The sequence below is a fragment of the Aythya marila genome (genome assembly GCF_965140915.1).
Source record: "Aythya marila genome assembly, chromosome: 5".
Taxonomy (NCBI): domain Eukaryota; kingdom Metazoa; phylum Chordata; class Aves; order Anseriformes; family Anatidae; genus Aythya; species Aythya marila.
The window spans coordinates 26,065,917-26,088,874 of NC_139046.1; the positions used below are offsets into that span (position 1 = coordinate 26,065,917).

At 47.1% G+C, this 22,958-nt stretch overlaps 1 protein-coding gene across 3 annotated transcripts in view; it reads left to right on the forward strand.

Annotated features, from left to right (window-relative positions):
* Window positions 1-22,958, forward strand: part of IFT43 (intraflagellar transport 43) — a 48,249-nt gene that overhangs the window by 21,525 nt on the left and 3,766 nt on the right. For all 3 annotated transcript variants that reach the window (XM_082760834.1, XM_082760833.1, XM_082760835.1), the window contains 5 exons: window positions 8,095-8,127; window positions 8,508-8,554; window positions 20,844-20,916; window positions 22,337-22,412; window positions 22,767-22,829. In XM_082760834.1, the coding sequence (XP_082616960.1) occupies window positions 8,095-8,127; window positions 8,508-8,554; window positions 20,844-20,916; window positions 22,337-22,412; window positions 22,767-22,829 (292 nt within the window). The remainder of the gene's footprint in view (window positions 1-8,094; window positions 8,128-8,507; window positions 8,555-20,843; window positions 20,917-22,336; window positions 22,413-22,766; window positions 22,830-22,958) is intronic.

Genomic DNA, 22,958 nt, shown 5'->3' on the forward strand with positions numbered 1-22,958 from the left:
AGATGATCTGATCTACTGCTTTGACCCTATCTCCCTCTCTGACCTCCCCAACCCCATATCACCCCTCTACTATTCTGAAGTCCTTAACCCAAGTTCTTAAAATGCCCTCTTTCAGAACTGTGGCTCTCAGATGATAGCACAAGGTGCCACTCAGTAACAAATACCTAGCTCTTTTTTTTTTTTTTTAATGTTTTCAATGAGGCCAATCACAAATAAAGGGACTTTGGCCAGGTCCTAGAGGCTGAAGAGTTTGTTTTCTGTTGTGGGATTTGGAAAAAAAAAAAAAAAAAGGCAAGCAAGCTTGGGTTCTTTTACGTTCCTTTCTAGTTCTGTCCCCTTTAGCAGTCAGTTTTTCTGTGTAACCATGGGGATCAGCACTGTATGTTTCCCTTTAAATGGAAACTGCAGTGCTCCTGTAACCTCAGGAGCCATTTGGTGTGAGAGTTGGCCCTGGTGGTTACTGGTGACCGAAGACGTGATCTCTTGGACAGGAGCCCCTGTTCTCAGGGAACGAAGATGTGTGGTGGATACCTCCAGAAACTGCAGTGCTGTTTTCCCACACAGCAGGAATTTGTATTGAGTGTTGTTGTTTTTTCTGTTGCTCAGTGGGAGCTCTGAGCAGCTCTGCTGGTCAGCTCTTTACCAGTGAGCGAGTTGGGGAGCCCTGGGAACATCTGTTACGGGGCTGCTGCAGTGAGTAGGCTGAGGTTCAGTGACCCCTGTGAACTCCGGCTGTCCGCTTGTTCCCTCGTGCCAGTTCCTAAAGTCCTGCTTGCCAGAGCCTTCCTCCTTACTTGCTTCTGTAAAGCAAGCCTGTATATTAGAACATGAGGAGAAACAACATTTTTTGTTACAGTTTGAATAACGAGTGCCTCATAAGCTTGCTTCATCTGGAGCTGGTTAACCACAGCATCTATCAGGTCCTTCTTCTGCCCATGCAGTGCTCTGGGCAGTGCGGGCCAGGCACCCCAGGGAGCCTGTGAGGTGCTAGAAAGTCATCGGTGGGACCATTGTGGGTACCACAAATGTGTGTCTGCCCAAAACCCCACTGAGGAGATGCAGACATACATGTACATCCGTGTGCCCCAATGTTTGGAAGCAGAGGGCTGTGAGGTGCCATGCAATGACAAAAATAAAGGCTTGCTGTAGTCCTGGCTCTGCTGAAATTGACGGCAAAGCCTGCCTTGATTTAGAAGATGTGAAGATTTAACTCCCTGATTTTATTGTAGCAAACCTGCCTTCTCCAGGCTGCCACAGCCCAGGGAGAGGGGGTAGAAACTTGAACAACTGAAGAAAGCCCCAAGGAAGGTGAAATGGCATAGGGGAGAAGGCAGGTTGTGGTAGTGCTTTCCAGCACAGGCTGTAGTTCTGTACGGCTCTGATGAGCGTTTTTCACTCCCTGTGCCTCAGCAAACAAGCAGTGGCCGAGGCCCACACTTGGAGAGCTGGGAGAGCCGATCAGTTCGCGCCTGTGCGTCATTTGGGCTGTGTAACCAGCTAACCAGCTGTGCCTTAGGCTATTAAACAAGCTGCAACTCGTGGCTCACCACCCACTTGCTGCGGTGATGGGCACCAAAAAAATACTTGAGCAAGAGAGTACAATGTCCTTTTTTTTTTTTTTTTTTTTAATCATGTTTTTCCCCTCCCTCAGGCCTAGACCTGAGTTACAGTCTGTGCCCCTGAGGCGAAAGGCTTCGTGTCTCCCTGCAGATTGCACCAAGCCACACCGGTGGGTACGGTTTGGGTGGAAGCACACAGGCAGCACGCTGCCCAGAACAGCCCCTCTGTCTGCTCCGCTCTCTCCCAACAAGACACATCTCCAACACCAGGACATTTTTTTTCCCTGTTTTTTTTTTTTTTTTTTTTTTTTTTCCCCCTTTTAGTCTAGAAGCCGTTCAGACACGCCAGGCCCCGTGCAGCGCCCACCCCACGGCAACAGGGCCCCTCACGGCCCGCCAGAGGGCGGCCGCGGCCCGCCTCAGGCCTCCGCCGCCTCACGGGGCTCAGCCCGGCCCGGTACCGCCTCCCCGGGGCCCCGCTGCCCCCATGCCCCGGGGAGGAGCTGGGGGAGCCCTGTAGGGTGAGGGGCCGGTGTCCGGCCCCCCTCCGCCAACCGCGGCCCCCGCGAGCTGTGGGCATTAGGAGGTTTCAAGGACATTTCCCCCCCATTCGTCCCAGTGATGTCCCCTGCTAAAATAGGTTAACGGTGTGTAATTAAGTACTACACATTGTCATGCCGCATAAAGATAGCGTCCTGGCGGTTCTCTGAGCCCGGCTACTTTATCTCCATTTAGATCTCCGTGGTAGGCCATTAAATGAGAAAGAAACAGTTTAAGGGAGATCATGTCTACATTAGACCTGCCTTTCACCCCTCAGCACGGTGCTAGGAAGCTCCCACCCGGCTGAGATGGGCGCTGGGGTGGTGGTGGGGGAAAGCCTCGTTTTTGAGGCTCAACCCCCTGGCATTAACATAGAGGGAGGATTCCAGCTGGCCACAACTGAGCAAACTCAGTGCTCGAGAGCACAATCGGATTTATATCTTCTGCCCCAGCACACAGCTTGGAGAGAAATAGGTGCTGTGTAGTAGGAGTTGTATAGCAAGGTGAACTGTGATCTGTCGGGGGTCTTCTGCCCAATTTTTTTATATTCAACACCATGAAACAGAGAGGGGATCAGCAGCTGGCCAAAGCCTGAGGGAATACTCTAAGGTTTTGGTCCTGTTTGGGAGCACAGACAGTCTGGAAGTGAAATGAAGTGTAAGGGTGACAGGGTCAGTCCATGTTCTTTGGCCATCCAGAATCTACTGGAAGGAATGAGAGAAACAGAGGTATCACCCTCACAAAAAATGATGTTTGTTGGTGTATAATGCAGCAGACAGTTGGTGTATAATACACAGAATCACAGAATTTCTAGGTTGGAAGAGACCTCAAGATCATTGAGTCCAACCTCTGACCTGACGCTAGCAGTCCCCACTAAACCATATCCCTAAGCTCTACATCTAAACGTCTTTTGAAGACTTCCAGGGATGGTGACTCCACCACTTCCCTGGGCAGCCTGTTCCAATGCCTCACAACCCTTTCGGTAAAGAAGTTCTTCCTAACATCTAACCTAAAACTCCCCTGGCTCAACTTAAACCCATTCCCCCTCGTCCTGTCACCAGGCATGAGGGAGAACAGGCCAACCCCCACCTCACTACAGCCTCCTTTGAGGTACCTATAGAGAGCGATAAGGTCGCCCTGAGCCTCCTCTTCTCCAGGCTGAACAAGCCCAGCTCCCTCTGCCGCTCCTCGTAGGACTTGTTCTCCAGGCCCCTCACCAGCTTCGTCGCCCTTCTCTGCACCCGCTCAAGCACCTCGATGTCCTTCTTGTAGCGAGGGGCCCAAAACTGAACACAGTACTCGAGGTGCGGCCTCACCAGAGCTGAGTACAGGGGGACGATCACCTCCCTAGCCCTGCTGGTCACACTGTTCCTGATACAAGCCAGGATGCTGTTGGCCTTCTTGACCACCTGAGCACACTGCTGGCTCATATTCAGCCGACTATCCACCATCACTCCCAGGTCCTTCTCTGTCTGGCAGCTCTCCAACCATTCCTCTCCCAGCCTGTAGCTCTGCTTGGGGTTATTGCGCCCCAGGTGCAGGACCCGGCACTTGGCCTTGTTGAACTTCATGCAGTTGACCTCAGCCCATCGATCCAGCCTATCCAGATCCTCCTGCAGAGCTTTCCTACCCTCAAGCAGATCGACACACGCACCTAACTTGGTGTCATCTGCGAACTTACTGAGGGTGCACTCGATGCCCTCGTCCAGATCATCGATGAAGATATTAAAGAGGACCGGCCCCAGCACCGAGCCCTGGGGGACGCCACTAGTGACCGGCCTCCAACTGGACTTGGCTCCATTCACCACGACTCTTTGGGCCCGGCTATCCAGCCAGTTTCTAACCCAACGAAGCGTGCGCCAGTCCAAGCCAAGAGCACTCAGTTTCTTGAGGAGAATGCTGTGGGAGACGGTGTCAAAAGCCTTGCTGAAGTCAAGGTAGACCACATCCACAGCCTTTCCCTCGTCCACCCAGCGCGTCACTTTGTCATAGAAGGAGATCAGGTTCGTCAAGCAGGACCTGCCTTTCATAAACCCATGCTGACTGGGCCTGATCGCCTGCTTGCCCTGCAAGTGCTGCGTGATGACTCTCAGGAGGATCTGCTCCATGAGCTTCCCTGGCACTGAGGTCAAACTGACAGACCTGTAGTTTCCTGGGTCTGCCCTCCGGCCCTTCTTGTAGATGGGCATCACATTTGCTAGCTGCCAGTCAACTGGGAAAATAATACAGCAGTGCGTTTCTGAGCACTGCTCACGGGATTGCATTATTTTATTTGCCCTTAATTAACTGGTTGTATCCATACAGCACAAAGCCATGCCACAGCAGATTCAGGCTGGATGTAAGAAAAAAATTGTTACCACAAGGGTGGTCAAACACTGCAACAGGCTGCCTTGTGAGGTAGTTGATGCCCCATGCCTGTCAGTGTTCAAGAGGCACTTGGAGAATGCCCTTAATTATCTGCTTTAACTTTGGTTAGCCCTGAAGTGGTCGGGCAGTTGGACTCAATGATCTTTGGAGGTCCCTTCCAGCAGAGCTATTGTACTGTATTGTGTTGTATTCTATAGTTCTTACACAGTTGTTCATTCTGTGGATGCTTTTTGCTGCCTTCCCTGTGCTGTGCCTCCTGCTGGAGCAAACAGACCAGGGCAGCACACTTGCTGCTGAGAGCACAAGAAAAGAGTAGGAAATCTGTCAATTCTGTCTTGAGTTTACAGTCCGGTTTCTTCAGTGCCTGCTTCCACTCATCACTAGAAAGCTGTGCCCTTGTGGATGGGGAGGATGCTGTGTAGCCAGGCCTGATATTCCTGCAGGATGAAATGTTGGTCTCCACATGGTGCAGTTGGCATTGATAAGCTGAGCCAGTTCTCAGGACTCAGTACAACAGTATACTTAAAGCAGTGTGGTAACTTCACAAAGAATGCCTGCAGGGCTTCCAATGCACCTGGAGACCACAGGGACAGGCAGGGGGCTGGTTCTGCAGGAGTAGTATCTCCATCTATTGCTTAGCCCTCAGCTAAGCTTATGAAGTCCACAGGGTTGGAGGCAGAGCACATTTTGAGGGTCTGTTAACACCTTTCTTCTCTTACTGCCTTGAAGGTTTTTAACTTTAAGACATGGGGGCAAAGCTTGTCTTTTCTCTCAGGGTCACTTTGTTAGGTGGATTTAGATAATGCAGTTGGGCCAAAAAAAGCGAAACGCTAGTTAGGAACAAACCAAGAATATTTTGTAATTTTATTTTCCAGCTTGAAACAAGGAATTACAAAGTAACATGCCATTAAACAAAACAAAAGGAAGACTTTGGGTTTAAGGCTCCATAAAAAAAAAGAAAAGGGAATAGTAAGCTGGTTGGTGTCTTCTTTACCTGATAGCTTGGTCATCAAGGCAACATAGGGTTTCCTGCAATTCCTCCTGGCACTCCAGAAATTTCATGCCATAAATCCCAGATAGTCCTCTACCTGTGAGCTGGTTTGAAATGCCAGTTTCATCAATTGATGCTGTTCCAAGTCATGTATTAACAAACCACTGTAGAGCAGGTGACTGAAAGCAGATGTCTCCTAAACAGGACAGCAGTCATTTCTAGCTCTTGCTCTACTTCCCCTGGTAGTTAAATGCTCTGTGTAAACCACAGTACTGTCAAAATGAGAGACTGGCATCACCCACTGCCACCTTTGTGTCCTGAAGCATGGGGGCTGTGGCATTCCCCTGGAGGGGCTGACAGTGGGCTTTAGCTTGCCCAGGAAAGAACTGTCCTGTTTGATGGGAGTCCTAACACCCAGACTCTAGCGTTAAAGCAGGCAGTACTCTTGTCCTCTCCTTGCTTATGACTTTTTTCCCCAAATTACGATTTTCTCCAATACAGTGCAGCTATTTCATAATGAAGTAAAGCTATTTGGCAAATCTGCAGAAGGTTTTGGGAATGTTGAAACTACACTATTCTAGAATTGTGTAGATGTCTGAGTGCATTGTACAAAATATGAAAATGTGAGGGCAGAATATTAAACTCAAGCAAGGGCATTGGGACCCACAGCAAAGCTGCCCAGATTTGGAGTCATCTAGATCAGTAAGGTGAATTGTCACGGTGTATGTTAGCTTATTGCCCTCAATGAGTCCTTTTCTAACATAACTAGGAAAAGCTGGGAATGTTTTAAGTCTGAGAATGCACATAATAGTCTCTGCCTCTAGGAGTAACTTACGACTGCCTTCCCATTGGGCCAGCTGGATACCTGCCATGACAGGGAGTTCAGGAAAAAGAAAGAGAAATTGCTTATGGGGATAGCAAGGCCCTCTCCTGGGAAGTATAAGCATGTGGAGTGTTGCACTCTTGCCTGGGGACAGGCAATGAAGAAGGATGTAAGAAGCGTGAGTACTGATGGAAAGAAAAGGGTTATTTGGGGCTGGACAATTATCAAGAGTATGGGATCATGCTAAGAAGAGGTTAGATTGAACCTCCAGGAAATGATCCCACTGTGAGGGCAAGGATCTGAAGACAGGGTGTGGGAAGCAGTTCTGTGAAGGAAGGAGGGAGAGAGATAAAATAAGATGAATCTTGCATCATCTTTTCATATCTGTCTTTTCAGATTCCATACACCAGCATGAGCTGGCAGTGGGCTCTCTAGAGCCATCCCTTCCTCTCTCCATAGTATTAGGGGGTTCACAAACCAGGGAAAAGGAGGCAAATGGACAAATGTTTCTTACTGAAAGAACACTCCTGAATTCCCCAACTCCATTGTGCTTCTGCCTTGTCATGAACAGAAGCCTGCAGATATAGCTGAAAGCTTGGGTGCAGATGTCACTTATATGGCTGCAGTTCTGACCATAGCAGTGGATATTATAGAGCTCAGATCACCGATTCTGTCTCATTTTTAGCTTCTCACAGACTGCAAGCTCCAAGGAGAGCAGTGGAGACAAGGGGCTTTCTCCTTCTCATAGCCAGACATCCTCTGTGTCCTGCTCCTTGCTCTTACAAGAGCAGACTATCCACAGGAGAACTAGAAGAGGATGGTGGCCTGCTGGAACAGAGAACTGATGAAAAGTCTGCTCCATATCATGCAACTGCTTTGAAAGGAGCCGTGCCAGGCAATGAAGCAGCTTCTCTTGCGTCTTGGCGTGTCTTGGGACAGTGTATGTGGTAGGGGAGAGCCCCTTGTATCCCTTGTCATGGTGCCCTGACTTAAGGGAGGGGAGAATATTTATTCCCAACGCATAGAGATGAAACTTCACTCTGCAAAATGGCCAAAGCAATCAGCGAGTGATGGAGTATCTGCTAAAAAGAAACCTGGCATTTAATTAACTTTTCAAAGTGCTGGTTCAGCAACCTCCATGTTTTACATTTTGAATATTGAACAAGCGTCCCTAATCGGAACTGAATTACTTCTGGGCTTGCTGGGGTGGAGAGCAAGGGAGCTGCCATTTGCCAGTGCCTCCCCCCCTCCACGTTATTATTATGAACTCCTGTTAACTCAGCTGGATCAACCCTGATTTACTGCAACGACAGCGTGTCTGACCTCAACTTGGCCAGTTCAAATGGGGCTCCTAGCCTACAAAGGCAACCAGATAATCTTTAAGCACAACCAGGGGCAGGAAGAACCTGTTGATCTCTCAGGGGTAGATAAAAAAAAAAGTATGCCTTCTTCATTGCTGATGTGCTGACTTTTGTACTCAGGTAAGGCAAACTTTACCCACAGCTGATGGCAGAGAGGATGAAAAAGGATCTGAGAAACTCAAAACAAAAACAAAAACAAAAAACAAGTGTGTGTGGCTCTCACTGTATCTGGGATATCTGGCTGTCTTTGGGATCTAAATGATTCAGCATTAACCTGATGCATTCAGGGACTTTGGCTCAGTGGTTACTCAGAATTTTTGAAATGTGGGATGTGTGATATCAGACCTGGGTACAGGAACTGTTTTGCACATTAAGAGTTATATAGGGAAAGGTGTGCTTTTTATAAGCTTTTTTCTAGCCTTTTCTAAACATAAACCTTTCCTTGTCTTACAGGTTAGGAAAAAAGCATGCAGAAGAAGTAGAAGAGTAAGTTCCCGTTGTTGCTAAGACTTCCTTTACAACTTCTACATCTGGTTTCACGGAGAAGGGGCATGAAACTCTAAATTCATGTACACCAAGATCTGGAACTACTTGGCATGAATTCATGTTGTGTGTCCCAGTGTGGGTCAGTACGTGTCACTCTGTAGTTCCCTGGGTGTGGAGGAAGGTGATGGCTCCGTCACTCCCATATGATGGAAAGAGGGAGAAGCATCTGCTTTCCCAGCAGACTCACCCCAGCCACTGCTGTCTAAGCCATGTGTAGTAACCTAGGGGTTTGTATCAGGTACAAGGCTAGTGGGGAAAAAGGGAACACAGGTGCTTTTCTGGCCTTGCATTTGAAATTATTTCCTTGTGTTTTGCTGCAGCCATCGTCTCAGGCAGCAGAGCCTGGAGGTATCAAGTGATGGAGGAGGTAAGGTATTACCTACTTGACTGCAAGAATTGCCTTCATGCATGTCTGGGGGTTCTCCAGTAAAGTGAGCAGAGGCATCTGGTTAGAAATGGCAAGGGAATGAACCACCCTGGAGGGGAAACATGTGGTAGCTGCTGAAGTTCCCCAGCTGCTGAAAGGGGGAGAGAGAGCAAAAGAGATAGAGAGGAGGATGAGGAAGTGAGTCTGTAGTCTAAGTCTGGTTCTTCATTAAAACAGAATAATAAAACGCCTTGGGGAAGAAGGAAAGCGTCAAGGGAACACTTTTCTCTGTGATTACCTCCATATGGAGAATAGTGCACTGGGGTAAGAAGAGGGACCAATAAAAGATTCAGGGCAGGGATAGAAAGTACTGCTGTCCCCTAGTTTACGTGAGAGCAGGCTCTACTTAAAGTCCCTCTTGTGTTTTATGGTAACACCCCAGTCTTGTGCCAGTCAGGACGAGTGCCTGCACTGTTCTCTTGGGGCCTCTGTCATGAGAGAATTCTTCATTTAAAGAATCCACTTGCCAAATGCAATATCTGAGGTCATAAGCTAAACGTATGTACTGGTAGGTTATTCCACCCCATCCCTCTACAGGCTGCTATGAAATCTACTGGACTCCTGCCTTAATACTAGTTTTCTTTATAGCTTATATCATTTACTCTTTTAGAACTGGATAAACCAAGAAAATGCTCAGGAAAAATCCACAGTATGAAGCTCCAGAGATATAAGCCCGTAAGACGTAGAAATTCTTTGAAGTTTCTAGGAGCTTCCTAAATTTTCAAGGGCTAAGAACTTCATACTGTGTATAAAACATTGCATCTGTAAAATATCTCCAAGTATTTGAGGTATTAGTAGGAGTCACAAATGATCAGACATCTGTATGGTTAATGAGACTAAGTAGAAGGCTTATTTGGGTCTTCCAGACAAATTAAGCATTACAACATATGACTGCCACAAGTGGCACCTTTACAGCACTGGCATCTTCAGAATAGACTTGATTTCCCCCTGGGAAGTTTCTTGGGCTTCATAGACTTCAGCGTACATCAGTGAGGCTGATTGTTCTGAATAGCTGTTTGACTGCATATATGCTGTCCTTCTTGTTGAAACTTGGGCTTATATTCAGAGTACAACTTTCTTTGCTAACTAAGTGTAAAAATGCTTGCCACATGGTAGCAGCATGTGACTTTTAGTGCTCCCACACCTTGGGTAATAAGCACAGACTAGAATTGATACAGAATGTGCTATGAAGACACGGTAAGTCATACTACACTTCACCTATTTACCTGTACCTAACCTATAGCTAATGGTTGATTTTGGATTGTTTGCTAGTCAAAATTCATTTTTAGATTGTATGCATGGGTTAGAAGAAGAATCCTGCTAATCTTGCTACGGTCTGTACCCAGGTAGTTTCAGTACAGTCAGGTGCACTGGGTTGTAGATCTAATTTCCATATGGAAAATCTCTAAATGATCAGTGCATTGCATGCTTGTGGTCCTATATCTACAGGGAGTGCAAACAGGCTAATTCTGGGAGAGCTGCTCTCCGTGTGGGCTTAGTAATTGCACTGAAGAAAACTGACGTACAAACAAACTCCAGAACCTAATTAAAACTAATTTTGTGAATAAGCCGAGAGATATAAATAACTGCCCAGTGTAGAAGGCAGGGAGCAGCACTGTGCAGTTGTGCTGTAAACTGAGCCATATAGGCCTCCCCTTCACACAGACCTTCCTGGCGTGTGGGTCCTCAAGGATGGGTCATGGTTATTTTGTGCTGCATAATGTGTTAGCTTGTACGCCTTAATGTGAACAGGTGTGGTTGCCTGCTGATTGCTGCTGACAACCAAGACGTTTGGATTGCCTTCCTTTAACCCATTAGAAAGGTTAGCTCTACCATTCCATTAACATTGCTTGCCCCCCGTCCAACCTTTTTATTGAAAGAACCAAAGACAAAACTGCATGCACTTAAAAAGATAGCCCTACGTATCTAAAGTGTGCTCGGTTGTGATCATTTGTATGGCACTAATGACCAGAGGCTCGGAATTTGGAGTCTTTTGGAGGAAGCATTAAAAAAACAGAGGCCCTGGAGAGAGCCTACAGTTCAGTGTGTGGAGAACAGAGGGAAGGTCACACAGCCAAGTGGAGACTTGGTTTTATTATGCATTGTAGTTTTGGAAGTAAAACTAGAATTCTCTCACTACCATTCACACTGTGCATCAAATAGCATCTGAGTACTCATCTCCATGGAATTTGGGGAGAGGACGGTTGCTTCACAGGCTGTGGGAAGGCTGGGGAAAAACTAAAATAACCTGGAAGGTAAGTGGGTGGTCCAGACAGGGACAAGCACGAAACCATGTGCAGTTCTGGCCACTCCTTGCAGGTGCACAGGAAAACCCAGAAGGTGCAAGTCATCCATAATGTACAATACAGACTGTCAAAATCCTACAAATGAAGTAAGTACGTTGGTTCAGGCTTTGCTCAGAATCCATTTTCTTTAATCCATTTTTTTTCTTCATATAGGAAGATAGGAATTAATGTAGGAATTCTTCTTGCCCAGGACAAGAGAGCCATTTTAAAAAGGAGCCAGGTTTGAGTTTATAGGAAGCAAATAAATGTGTTTGACTAAAAGCAGCACCATGTGCTCCTGTAAAACTCCAATCTGGAAAGACTGATTTGAAAAAGGGCAGTGTCTCTCCAGCACTAGTTCTGGTGTGTCTAGTTGGTGGGTGTTTGGGTTTCCTACAGCTCCTGCTCTGAGCTCAGTGCCCATCCTCCTGAACAGACACTGGGACCTGTTAGTACGTAGGCACAGAAAATGGATAACCTATTTTTGCTAGGCTGATGTGTGTCCAGCTAAACCCTGGCATGGTGGGGCCCAGCTCCTCGGCACCGTGGGCTCCTGCTTTAACAGGATTTAATGCAGCACAACTTGAGGAATAATAAACCTTCATAAGCAACAAAAAGGTGTTTAATTCCTAGAGGACAGGCCCAGTTGAGTCAGTTTTGGCCAGGGGCAATTGAGGGCTTAATGCTATGTATGTAGCAATCTGGGCAATCTGAGAGAGAGGAGTTTAAGGGTAATTGCTCAATTTTCTGTCCATGTCAACAGGGAAAATGGGCAGCAGTGACTGAGCGCTGAGCAGCAGGGAAACTGTGAGATGGGAGACTATCAGCAGAATTTAAGAAGTGCTATCTGCAGAGCGCTATTTCCTTTTCAGTAGCATCCAAGATCTGCTTCTCCCCAGTATAAACTATTCTTTGTCATAAAGTGGGAGGACAGGATGACTGAGTTCACATCAGAGGGCTTTTCCCTCCCTTTGCTCCTTTCTCCAGCAGGATAGTAGAGACACCGCTTCTGCTTTGCTTGGGTATTTCATTTGGCTTTACTCGGTTTGTGTGTCTCATTCTGACATGCAGCTACAATGGGCTGTTTCCTGCTGGGGTGAGAAGTATTGTCATTTCTTTCTAGCTCTCCGTCAGCAAACTACTTCATCATGCTGGTTACAAGCTTCCCCTTTGTTCCATTCTCGTCCACCTGTTCTGCACTGCTGGGTTGCACTCCCTCAACGCCTGTCTCTTCACTACATCACCCTTGGACTTTTCCCCTCGGCACTGCAGTGTGGGCTTGTTAGCTAAGATCGGCACCTCTCTGCAAGCTCCCCTTCCTGCACAGACTGTTCCCTTCAGAAGTCCCTTCCCCTTTTCTTTCTCTTACTCGGGGGATGCACAGCTCCCAGTACAGGGCTTCCCTTGGAGGACTGGGCTGTGACACGTGCGATTCTCTGTCTGTGGGAACAACAGCTTGTTATTTTAAAGCAGATAGTGTGTGTGAATGAGAGAGCTGATTGAAATGAAAGCCTGCCTGTGCTATGCAGACAACCTGAACCTGACCTGCAGGTGAGGAAAGCTGCAGGGAGGCAGTCACTAGATCTGTGCCCTCAAGGCAAAACCCCTTCCTGCCTGCTGGGAAGCCTCCTGAAGGAAGCAGAGCAAACGGTGAGACCTCTTTATACAATGTCAAACCTTTAGAAGGACTTCTTACCCTTCTAGCATGTGGCAGTAGCTCCTTTGCATTTGAACAGGATGAAAAAAAAAAAATAAATAAATAAAAAGAGAGAGAGAAAGAAAGAAAAAAAAAATAGAGAAAGAAATGGGCACATGCCGTGGTCCCTGCATCTTCCTGGGAAGTGACATCTGCCTGTCAGGTGGGAGGCGGCCCTCACAGGATATCTGGCACCTGGAATAAACACAGCCATAAAAAAACCAAACACCTCACAAACTGCATGCAGATACGCACCAATGATGAAATTGCTCCAAACAGAACTGAGAGTAAGAGCAGGGCGTGGGTTATTGCTGCCTGCATCACTCCTGACAAAGTTTGGTGGTTGCTTCCCTGGAGAGCTGCTGTTTTAAGCCACTGAGCGCTGGTGGATTCCAGGGACTGTGGCTGCAAGGAGTTTGTGACAGAGGAAGCAGCTCTACTGACCAAGCATTAGGCAGAAGGGTGAGAGGAACTGCAGGAACTGTCAGGGAGATGGTGAGCGGGAGCTTCAGAGGCTCAGGAGACGGCACTGGGAACAGTTTGGGCAGAGCTGAATGGACTCAACGTGCTGAGCATCAGTGCAATGGAGACCGAGAGGAAAACAAGGTGTTTGGGACGTTGTGTGAGTGGGCTGAGAGGAGCCTGGGGCAGGGTGACAGAAACGGCTGAGTTTCTTGGATTCTGCACCGTGACTGTGTGTGGTGCTGTGAGCACACCGGCTGCTTCCCTTGGCTGCTCCCCTACAGCACTGCCCCGAATCTCTGCACAAGGGCAGTGAAGGGCAAACTCAGACCAACCTGAAGGTTTCCCCTCTACCGCTGGTCCAGCCTGAAGTCCTCCAGGGACTGCTGACAACATGGGGATCTAGAGCCTCTGGTGTTCGAGGAAATCTCTGTCTTGGCAGGCAGAGTGGATGGGGTGGAGCAGATAACATATCCCCAGGGGATGTGGCTGAAGTGCTGTTTGGAGTGACTAACCACTTGTCAGGGGGCAGTGGGCAGTTTAATTGCAAGGGAGGAAGCACAGCTTGTTTGGGGCTGAAAAAATCCTCTGGCTAAGCATCTTCCTCCACTAAATTCTGCGACATGGTAGGTACAGAGCCATATTGGTCCTGTGATTGCTGAGTCCATAAGTGTAGTTGACGGACTAGGTTTACCTAAAATACCCTTTAAGAAAAAGCTCTTGAAAGATGATTACAGAATTGAGACACCATCATTTAAAACTGCCTAAGGCAAACTTCTTTGAAAATTGCAGCAGTGGAGGGACAGAGAGAGAACCGCGTAGCCCTTGATTGTAGTGTCGTTCCCTCAGGACCCGTTCCCCCTCCCCCTTAGTTTCTCATCTGATATGAGAGAGAGCAGCAGTAAGATTCCTCATCTGTCTTATGAAAATCCGATTCTGAGTGGCTCTGATCAAACCCAGCTGGCTGTCAGCAGCGGTGGCCTTGTGTGGAGGGAGGGAGGCTTCTGAGGAGTTGCTGGATGTGGAAATGTCATGGGTGCCGCCGATCAAAGAGGCATTTTTTAATAAATATATATAAGAAAAAATAAAAAACCGAAGGATTTAGCATAAAAGAAATGTAGTTTGTCTTGTTTTTCCAGCGTTACATGAAGAGGATGAAATAGAATCAGAAACGGCTGCTCCTGAACATACTTCCACAGGAGCATTTGAGAAGCTTCTTTCTCTGCCACACTAAAGCTCTAACACAAAATCACTCATCTCCGGTGTTACTGGGGAGGATTTTGTGCTCCTGAGTTCACCAGACCCTCCCTTGGTACCTCGTGCCTTCTCGTTTGCTGCCCCACCACCTCCTAAGTGCGTCTCAGTGGGGGAATACTGCAAAGGAGCTGGGAACAGCTTTGAAATGAGGAAAACAGACGTTACAGAAAGGAGGGCAGGGACAGTACGTTGTCAGTGGGCTGCTGGTGAGGCTAGGAGGTGTCTTGCCACTGCAGATGCCGATAACCTCAGGAATATGTTGGATGCTGGGTCCTGAGCCTGACCTCCAGTCCACTTGTCTTCTGCTGCTGGTGAAAACCCCGCACATTATAAGGTTCCTCGTCTTTTCAAGCTGCTGGTGCCTGGTCTTCTTGCACAATACAGCACAGGCTACTGCCTGGTGAAGCCCAGCACAGAGACTCACCTGACACTGCTCCTTGGTTTACATCGCAGCAAACCATTCCTTGGTTTGCTCCTGGCATTGCAGCAGTGTCACTCTATCTCTCTTCATGCTTCCCAGGGACTGAAACCGAGCAGAGGCTTTGTGGCAGCAGCAAATGTGCCTGACGCCTGCCCCAGCAAAGTGTCACGTGAGGCGCAAGTCACACTGTGCTGAGCAGTCTGAGACAGGAAGGTGCTTTATCAAAGCAAGCGGGATGTCTCGGTGAACCACCCGACCTCCCAGGCAGCCCTCCATCTAGCTGGCAGTATCATCAGAGCATTGTGGCTGACTTAAAAATGATTTTGTCTGGTGCCTCTGTAAGGTAAGGCTGGAGGGTCGTCACTGCATCTACTGCATGACCCACACACATCCTGTGCCTCCCCTGACAACTGCCCACTGTGTGACTTTTCCCTTCAGCTGCCTAGGTTGTGCTGTTACCGTTCTCTTCTCTAAAGGGCGTTTTGGGGCATGGGACAGGCAGGTTATCCTCTGCTTGTCTCAGCTTCTAAGGCAGCGCCGTAGCAGCTGTGGTACCGCCTGCTTTTTTACCCTGCTGTTTTCATCTCCCTGCTGGCTGATCAGGCACGTACGCTGTTCAGTATCAGCCCGCTGCTAGGGCAGTTTCAATCAGGGAAAGGTATCCCTATGAAATTAATGTCCCAGCGTCCAAAGATGTATTCTTTATCTTCTCCATTTGCCTGCTGCTCTCTTGAGAAAGCTTCCAAGAGGCTTCAAGCTTGTTTGTGTGTTCAGCAGAAGCTGTATGTGTCCCTTGTTCCTTATGCTTTTTTGAAGATTTTTTTTGCCTGTTGCTTTCCACTTTTTTCTTTAAAAAATCCTTTTTTTTTTTTTTTTTTTAATTCTCCATTTTTCCACTTAGAGAGAAAAATTATTTATTGCATTGAGATGCGCTAATTAAAGCCATTTTCTGGTATTTGGTTACTGAAGTGTTTGATGTCTCTCTGACAAGACCATGAAATGCACGGAGTGTCCACAGGGACAGAATTTGCTGAACACGGTGCTTTGTAAATGAGGGGACACAGTGTCGCAGCAGCTCATGAATATGAAACGCCCATGATGCTACCTCAGTGGACTTGAGAACACAGATGAATCCTGTCATGTGCTAAATGAGACCAATTTCTTTCACTTAACTTCATCTTCAATCAGACCTTCTTCCATTTGCCTGTTTAAAATTCCCCAAACGTGATGCAGAAGGTAACAGCGTTCAGTAAAACAAAGTTTTGCAGCAGCAGAGATATTGTAATTATCTCATTTTTACATTTTAGGAGCGAGTAACTTAAACTAAAGTTAGTTTCATTCTCATGCCTGCTTAGCGGCAGGGGACTGCCAACTCCAGAAGCCACTGCCCTTTTTGTTCTCTGGATGTGGCAATGAACAGAGAGGACAGCTCAGTCCCTGCTGCTGGAATGCCTGCTCTGTGCTGGCCTCTGGAAGGCTCACCTGGCTGGAAGAAGCTGGATCAGATGAAGTGTGATGGAGGCATTCTTTTGGAGGCATTTTGAGGTGTGGCAGGGTTTTGGCTCTTCAAGCAGCTCGGTGAGCAAGTAAGTGGCAGCCACACAGTTGAATAACTGCAGGCCTGACCTGGGACATGCTTTTTACATACACTGATTTATTGCCTGCCCTTGAACAGATTCTGCCTGTCCCCACTTTGTCTCTAACAAAGAATTTGGTTCTGTGGGGCCAGGACCAGATGTTACCATGAGCTTGCAGCACTTTGAGGGACCCAGCCTGCAGGTGTTGCTACTAAACCAAAAATCAGCTCTGCCTGGGAGGGGAAGTGCAACTCCACAACCTGCAGGACCACCTGGGCTGTTGGGTGGTGCAGGCTCTTCTGTCTCCTGCTTGTCACCTTCTTCCATTGCTGTCCTCGGCTGTCAGTAAGTCGTTTGCTAAGGGGCAAAAAGGTGCTGGCACTGCATGCACTCTAGCATGAACACACAGAGCCCTGCTTTATGTATGACTTTAAAAATGGCTATTCCTTGTTTATTGTTTGGTGCAGTATATTGCAACTCCCCTGTTAGCCAATAATTGGTCCTGGTGTCTCCTAAGTCTTTGTGAATGCACTGATTTTGGTTTCATTTTTTGACGGTTCACTATTGTTCACAATCACCTAGGAGATAGAGGGGAGTCTGCAATGGTCATCCAGCATTTGGTGCTCAGTATTTTACATCTCTACCATGAGCTGTTGCTGAAGCTATCTTGTTTCTTTTTGGGGGCTGAGAAATCTAGGGGGGAAGGCTTTGTTTTATTGTGTTCCCAGTTATTTTGAGCAATAAAGAGAAGCCTCATCCATTTCTCTTTAAGGTGACTGTACACACTGATTGTTTTTTGTTACCCCCTCCACTTTCTATTGCATACACATCTCTTCTGCTTCTAAAGCACTGCCTGGCAGGTGTGCCCACCTGTTCTCCCTTCCCTTCAACGAAAAATGAAATTAGGATACTCAGGAGGAGTTGAGTGCTATTTGTAGGAACATTTTCCCTGTAATCTGCCATATGAAATGGGGATTCAGAGGAGTTCTGCCTAGGGAAGACCATCTGAGGGGGGCTGCATAGGAAGCATTCATGTATAGCACAGGGCTCATAGGCCAGCTGGAAAACCAAGGTCAGTAATGTGGTTTGTACCCAGTTTGTTGCCCTGTTTTAAATTCTTCATTAGTAATTCAAGTTTTATTTTAACATTTCTTACTATTATTATCATATCAATTTGTTCTGATTTCAAAGTCTGCAGGAAAGAATGTGAAAGTGGGGGAAGAAAAGCTGAAGCTGTGAGATTTTCATGTGCTTTCTGAGATTTGCCTACAGTTTTGATAAAAAATAGTTGTTTAAAAATGATATGGAGTCTTCTCTCTTCTCCAAATGTAGCCAAATTATGCAGAAAGAAAAAGAAAAAAGAAAAACCTAAAGCTAGTCTGCAGAGAATCACCTTTTGTTTCCAGGTTTTGAGGCTATCCCTTCTTTTCATGTTCAAAACATTTTGTTTTCGTAATGCCCAGGCCATGAGTTCACTTGCTTGCAGAGACGTGATAGCCATGAAAGTGTTCCCTTTTGCACACAGGCAGCTCCTTGGCATGTAGGTATGTTGTGAAATTATTTCTAAAGCTTATGTACATGGGGACTGAATCCAGGCACGGGAGCCTGGCAGTAAATTATGTGGTAAGATTCCCCACCAAAAACACAGGCTTGTCAGTGTTCTGGGGAATGAGCTGAAACCCACACACTCAACAGGAGGGAAAACAGTGGGTCACAGGGCAAAGAACACAGAATGAGAGTTTGTAATGGGGCCTTGTTGTTGGAAAAACCTAAAACCTTTTCCAGCTGAATGCGTGCTGCACTGCAAGGCTGTGAGAACATGGTCCTGTGAAATTTCTGTAGGTACTACTATTACATATAAGTAGTCTCACTACACCTAATGGGAATATTAAATAATATGCCTATATTCTTGCAGCACTGTAGCCCATGTGGTACAGCTGACATAGTGCCATGACTTGGCTGTGTTATGAGAAAAAGCTTACTGGAAAAAAAAAAAAAGAGATGTAAACCCTAAGAAGAGTAACAAGAGTGATTAGGGGGCTGGAGACTGAGTGAGGGGGAAAGTTGGCTACTTGCTAATAAAATGAGAAAGGAGATACTTTGAGAACTGTAAGGAGACAGAAAGGAGAGGGATTGTGGAGATGTGGCACCACAGGAATTGGCAGAGGGAAGGGGAGGTTATGAGCAACAAGTGAAATTAAGACCCAGATATTTCAGGCCTGATTTGCTACTGATAGCAGTTAGCTTAGGGAGCTGATATTTTCTTATAATTTGCCATGTTTTTGTTCTGTTTCCTGTCAGTCTGACAGTCCTAAAGGGCATTGCCTCAGCCTAGAAATGGACAAAATCACCTGCACTTTGCAGTAAGAACAATCGTGCACTTGCCTTTGTTGGAGGGGCTGGAAGGAGCCCCCAGAGCATTTCTACTTTTTCTGTCTGTAGTATTTTCAAAGCGCCTATAAAATATTGGAGCCTTGAATTTCTTATGGAAAGAATTTCTATGTGATTGCCTGCATTTTGGTAATACAGAGTAGAGGATACTGGGCAAGGTGCTTGGGAATCTCTCCGTGGAATTTGACGGCAATGAGGTAAAATCAGCACTGGCAAATCCAGGACTCTTCAGGAACCTGCAAAAATGGAGGGTGCATCACAGATGAGAACATGAACTTTACAGTTTTCTCTAGTTCAAAAAGAGATCAACAAAGGCAAAAAACAGGAAGAAGAGACCCCAAAAATAGCACTGTGTGAAGAAATTCAGTTTGCTGTGAACACCTTCCACCCTTGTGCTGCCAAAAGAGGAGAAGGATCTGACCCTCTCCTATAGGAAATGCTGCCCGGTGGCTGGGGGTAGTAGCTCTTCATTTCCTTTTGTTTGCTGAGCAGCCTTCGCAGTCTCCCGATGAAAGGGATGAAATAGATCTGGAGAGACTGGGCTGTTTCTCACCGTGGCGAGGCATTTCTTGCACGCACCATCCTGGAGGCCTGTTGCTGCAGTTTTCCTTTAAACGTCTTTGGCAAGTTCGCCGTAGCCAGAAAGCCGCTTTGCAGGCACCTGTTCCTCGGGTGGCTGGGGAGCTCGAAGGCACAGCTCTGCTGAGATCGTCCAAGCTGTCACCACCGTTCGCCTCGGCCTGGCTCTCGCCGCAGCCGCCGTCCCACTCAGCCCCTCCACCCGGCAGCCAATTAGTGAGAAATCCCACTGTGTGGCGGCACCGAACGGCCGCGGCGATGAAGCCCGGGCTGACCCATGCCCCGTGCAGCTGGGCCACGGCTGCCTCCCACCCCGGTGAGCCCGGGAGGGGACGGCAGGCAGGAGAGGGCAGCTGAGAGCCTGCGGAGCTCTGACAGGCGGCCGGACAAGGGGCTCTTCAGCAAGACCCTGCCCAGAGCGCCACAGGTGGGGACATCTCTCCAGCTCCTGAATATTCATGGCAGCCTGGGCTGCAGAACTGGGCAAAGGCAGGCCCGGCCGCCTGCTGTGGCCTGGCAGTAACACGGCCCCACGCTGCTGGCAGAGGCAGGAGCAGCCTGCCTGCCCCAGCACTCTGAGGGGTCAGCTTTGTCCCCACCGTGTGTGAGGGAAACCTCTTCCCAGAGCTGACCATCTCCACAGTCTGAGTGCTCAGGGACCACAGAGAACTTAATAGCCTTCAGTCTTGAAAGGAGCTCTGTGCTAGCATATTCTGTCCTTGCTTTGCTCCTCCAGTTACTTTCCTTTTTCTTCCCCTCTCCTTTTTTTCTCTCTCTGTCTCCAAATGTTTACAGAACTTAGACCAAAAAGCATCCAGTGTTCCCCGAGCCTTGCTCTTTTAGCAGGATTCACTGTGCACCCGTTTTTTTTCTGCTCTCCTCCCTTCTTTTGTTTCTAGCATCCTTTTTTAGGTGGAGTAGCCACAGTCCTCAAGCTGGGAATATCTAGTGACCTTTATCAGCTATTCCGGATTCACACTGGAAAAAATGAAAAGATTTCTGACATTACAACACAGTGCATCTTCCCTAGGCTTTGTATCAGCTGGACCACCAGCACTTCCTTCCTCAACTATCAGAAAGATCAAAGTCCACTGCACAATCTGAGACCCCGTCAGCATCCCCTTCAACATGCAGGTTCACATGGCTTCTCCCAGTTTCTGTCCCATGTTTCATTCCTAACAGATTCTAGGAAACTGGTGGCTGAGCTGAGCAAACAATCATGCATAGGAGGCAAGTTGTTGCCAGTCTTAGGATGATGGCAGGTAGGCAGCCAGCTTTTTTCAGCTTTAAGGTTGTCTTCAAATTCAGTCCATGGCTATTGAGTTCTACCCAGCCTGAATTTGCTTCTCTGGTCAGATTTCTTTTGACTCCAAGCATTAAAGCTTTATTACCTTCTTTTTAATATTAAACAATATATTTTTAATCATTGCTAAATAACTGCCTCATGTTTTCCTCTAACAAGAGACAGGCTGTTTCATATCTGTGAAGCAAGGGAGCCTTTGTCTAGTGAGAGGAGAGCACAACACTTCCCACTTACAGCTGCTGCTTTCTCTTGTTGCAGACATTCCTGTGATCCCCGACTTGGAGGAAGTCCAGGAGGAAGATCTGGCCATGCAAGTGGCAGCTCCCCCCAGGTAAAAGCACTGCCAGGTGCTCTGGAGGCTCTCATCTGCAGTGCGAAATGGCTGGTTGAAATTAAACTCCATTTCATCTCATGTGCTGTGGATGTCGGTGGCATGGCCATTCAGCAGCAATCGATGCCGTGTGTTGTGACAGTGGGGCTCCAGGCTGAACAGGGGAAACTTCGTTCCTACTACACAGAGATAGAAATTACTGCATGTTCTCTCTATATATACAAAAAGTACATTAGAGCAACACATTTGATATTGCAAAATGTAAGTGAAAAGTTAGGAGTTGCTTGATTTAAGGTTGCATGTATAACAAATGCCTCCGGTACACACATATTTTCATGCACATTTTGATTACACACTGTTTTGCCCTCCACAGGATAGCCTTCTCACTCAAGCGCCTGGTTAATTTGCAAAGTCCAATCCTGTTTGAAGGTGTTATCACAGTCAGTGATAACTCTTAGGACACCAGTCAGTTAAAAAAAAATAAAATGGGAGTTTGGCGTTTTTTATCTTAAAAGTATCAGGAAATTCTTCTTTCTCCTATTGGGTCTATGGCCAAGATCATGGCCTAGGATTTCTGTCGAGCCTTGTCTGGAGAGGTGGATATCTTCCTCCTGACCACAGATGCCTCTCTTACAAGTATGGAGTGGGTATTGTAATTAAATAGCTGTTAATATAATTAAACGATGCTTTACAATAGTGAATCAAAAATGACTTTTTCTCTCACCAGAGTTCATTTATTTGTTTTCTCGCTTTTGTATAATCCCATCTGTTCTTCCTGTATCCACAGTCACTCTGCAATAGAAGACAAGCAATTTTCAGGGGCAAACATGAACAGAAGATAAATTAATACAGGTCTCAGGATTGCATAACCTGCAAAGGGAAGCATGGCATGCCAGTATATTGCCTTCCTACCCCCTGACCATCTTTGGAGCCTACATTTTAAGAAATTGTATTTGATAGCTGTTACTCAGCTCAGACGTGGAAATTTCAAAGTCCATACTGTTCCAAAGCTTGTATGGTGAGGCTCTTAGGGGATGCTTTACATGCTGGGAAGCTAGGAGAGTCATTTTGGCTGTTATTTTCTGGGTATGTATGTTTGAATGTTTTGTACCTTCCTGTTTTCCTTTTGGCCCTTGCAGCTAGTTTGTGGATTTCCTCTCTGGCATGCCGGCTTCTCAAAAGGAATCCTCACACCCTTTTTTATGCATCTATACAACCCAGCACACAGATTTGTCAATGACCGTTCATTTGCTGAATGAGATGAGGTCAATGTCCACAGACAGAAGCACAAGTGTCCATGTTGGGTGATGAATATGGGCGCTTGAGACGGGTGTCCCCAGACTCCTGTTCAAGCCACCGTTCTCCTCAAATGTGATTCCACACTTACCCAGGCTTGTGTTTTGCCTATTTCTGATTGCAGTGTGCAGGTGAACCGAGTGATGACCTACCATGACCTGGACAAAGATCTGATGAAGTTTGCAGCCTTTCAGACTCTGGTAAGTGGTTGTTGCTGTGGGGTGACCAGTGCAACTTCCTCTCCTTCAGTTCTCCTTCATCCTCAACAGTGATACTCAGCTGCATAAAATGCACAGCTTATGATCCAAACACCTTCTGGTCTGCCTGCAAATCTTTTCCTTTCTGCAAGGTGCTTTTCAGGTTTCCTAGTGCCTGCAGATAATGTGGGTATAGTATCTGTTGCTCATATGAGGCACCTTGTATGAGGTCCTGTTCTAGATAAGGCTTATATCGCTTATGGGGCAAAATATTGTGTCTATATCTCTAGCAACACCATCTCAGGTGAAATGATGCTTTCTCTGTGTCTGTAAGACTGACTGTGCGTGTTTTCATAGGATGGCGAGGTTGACCTGAAGCTTCTCACCAAAGTTTTGGCTCCAGAACATGAACTACGAGAGGTGAGACTTTTCTGTAAACACCAGTAAGATAAAAGCTTCTTATATTTCTCAGGTTGTACTCTGAAATTAGGCCTCTGTTGGTGCGATGGGGGAGAGAGATGTGAGGAGGAGCCTGTGAAAAGAAGCTTG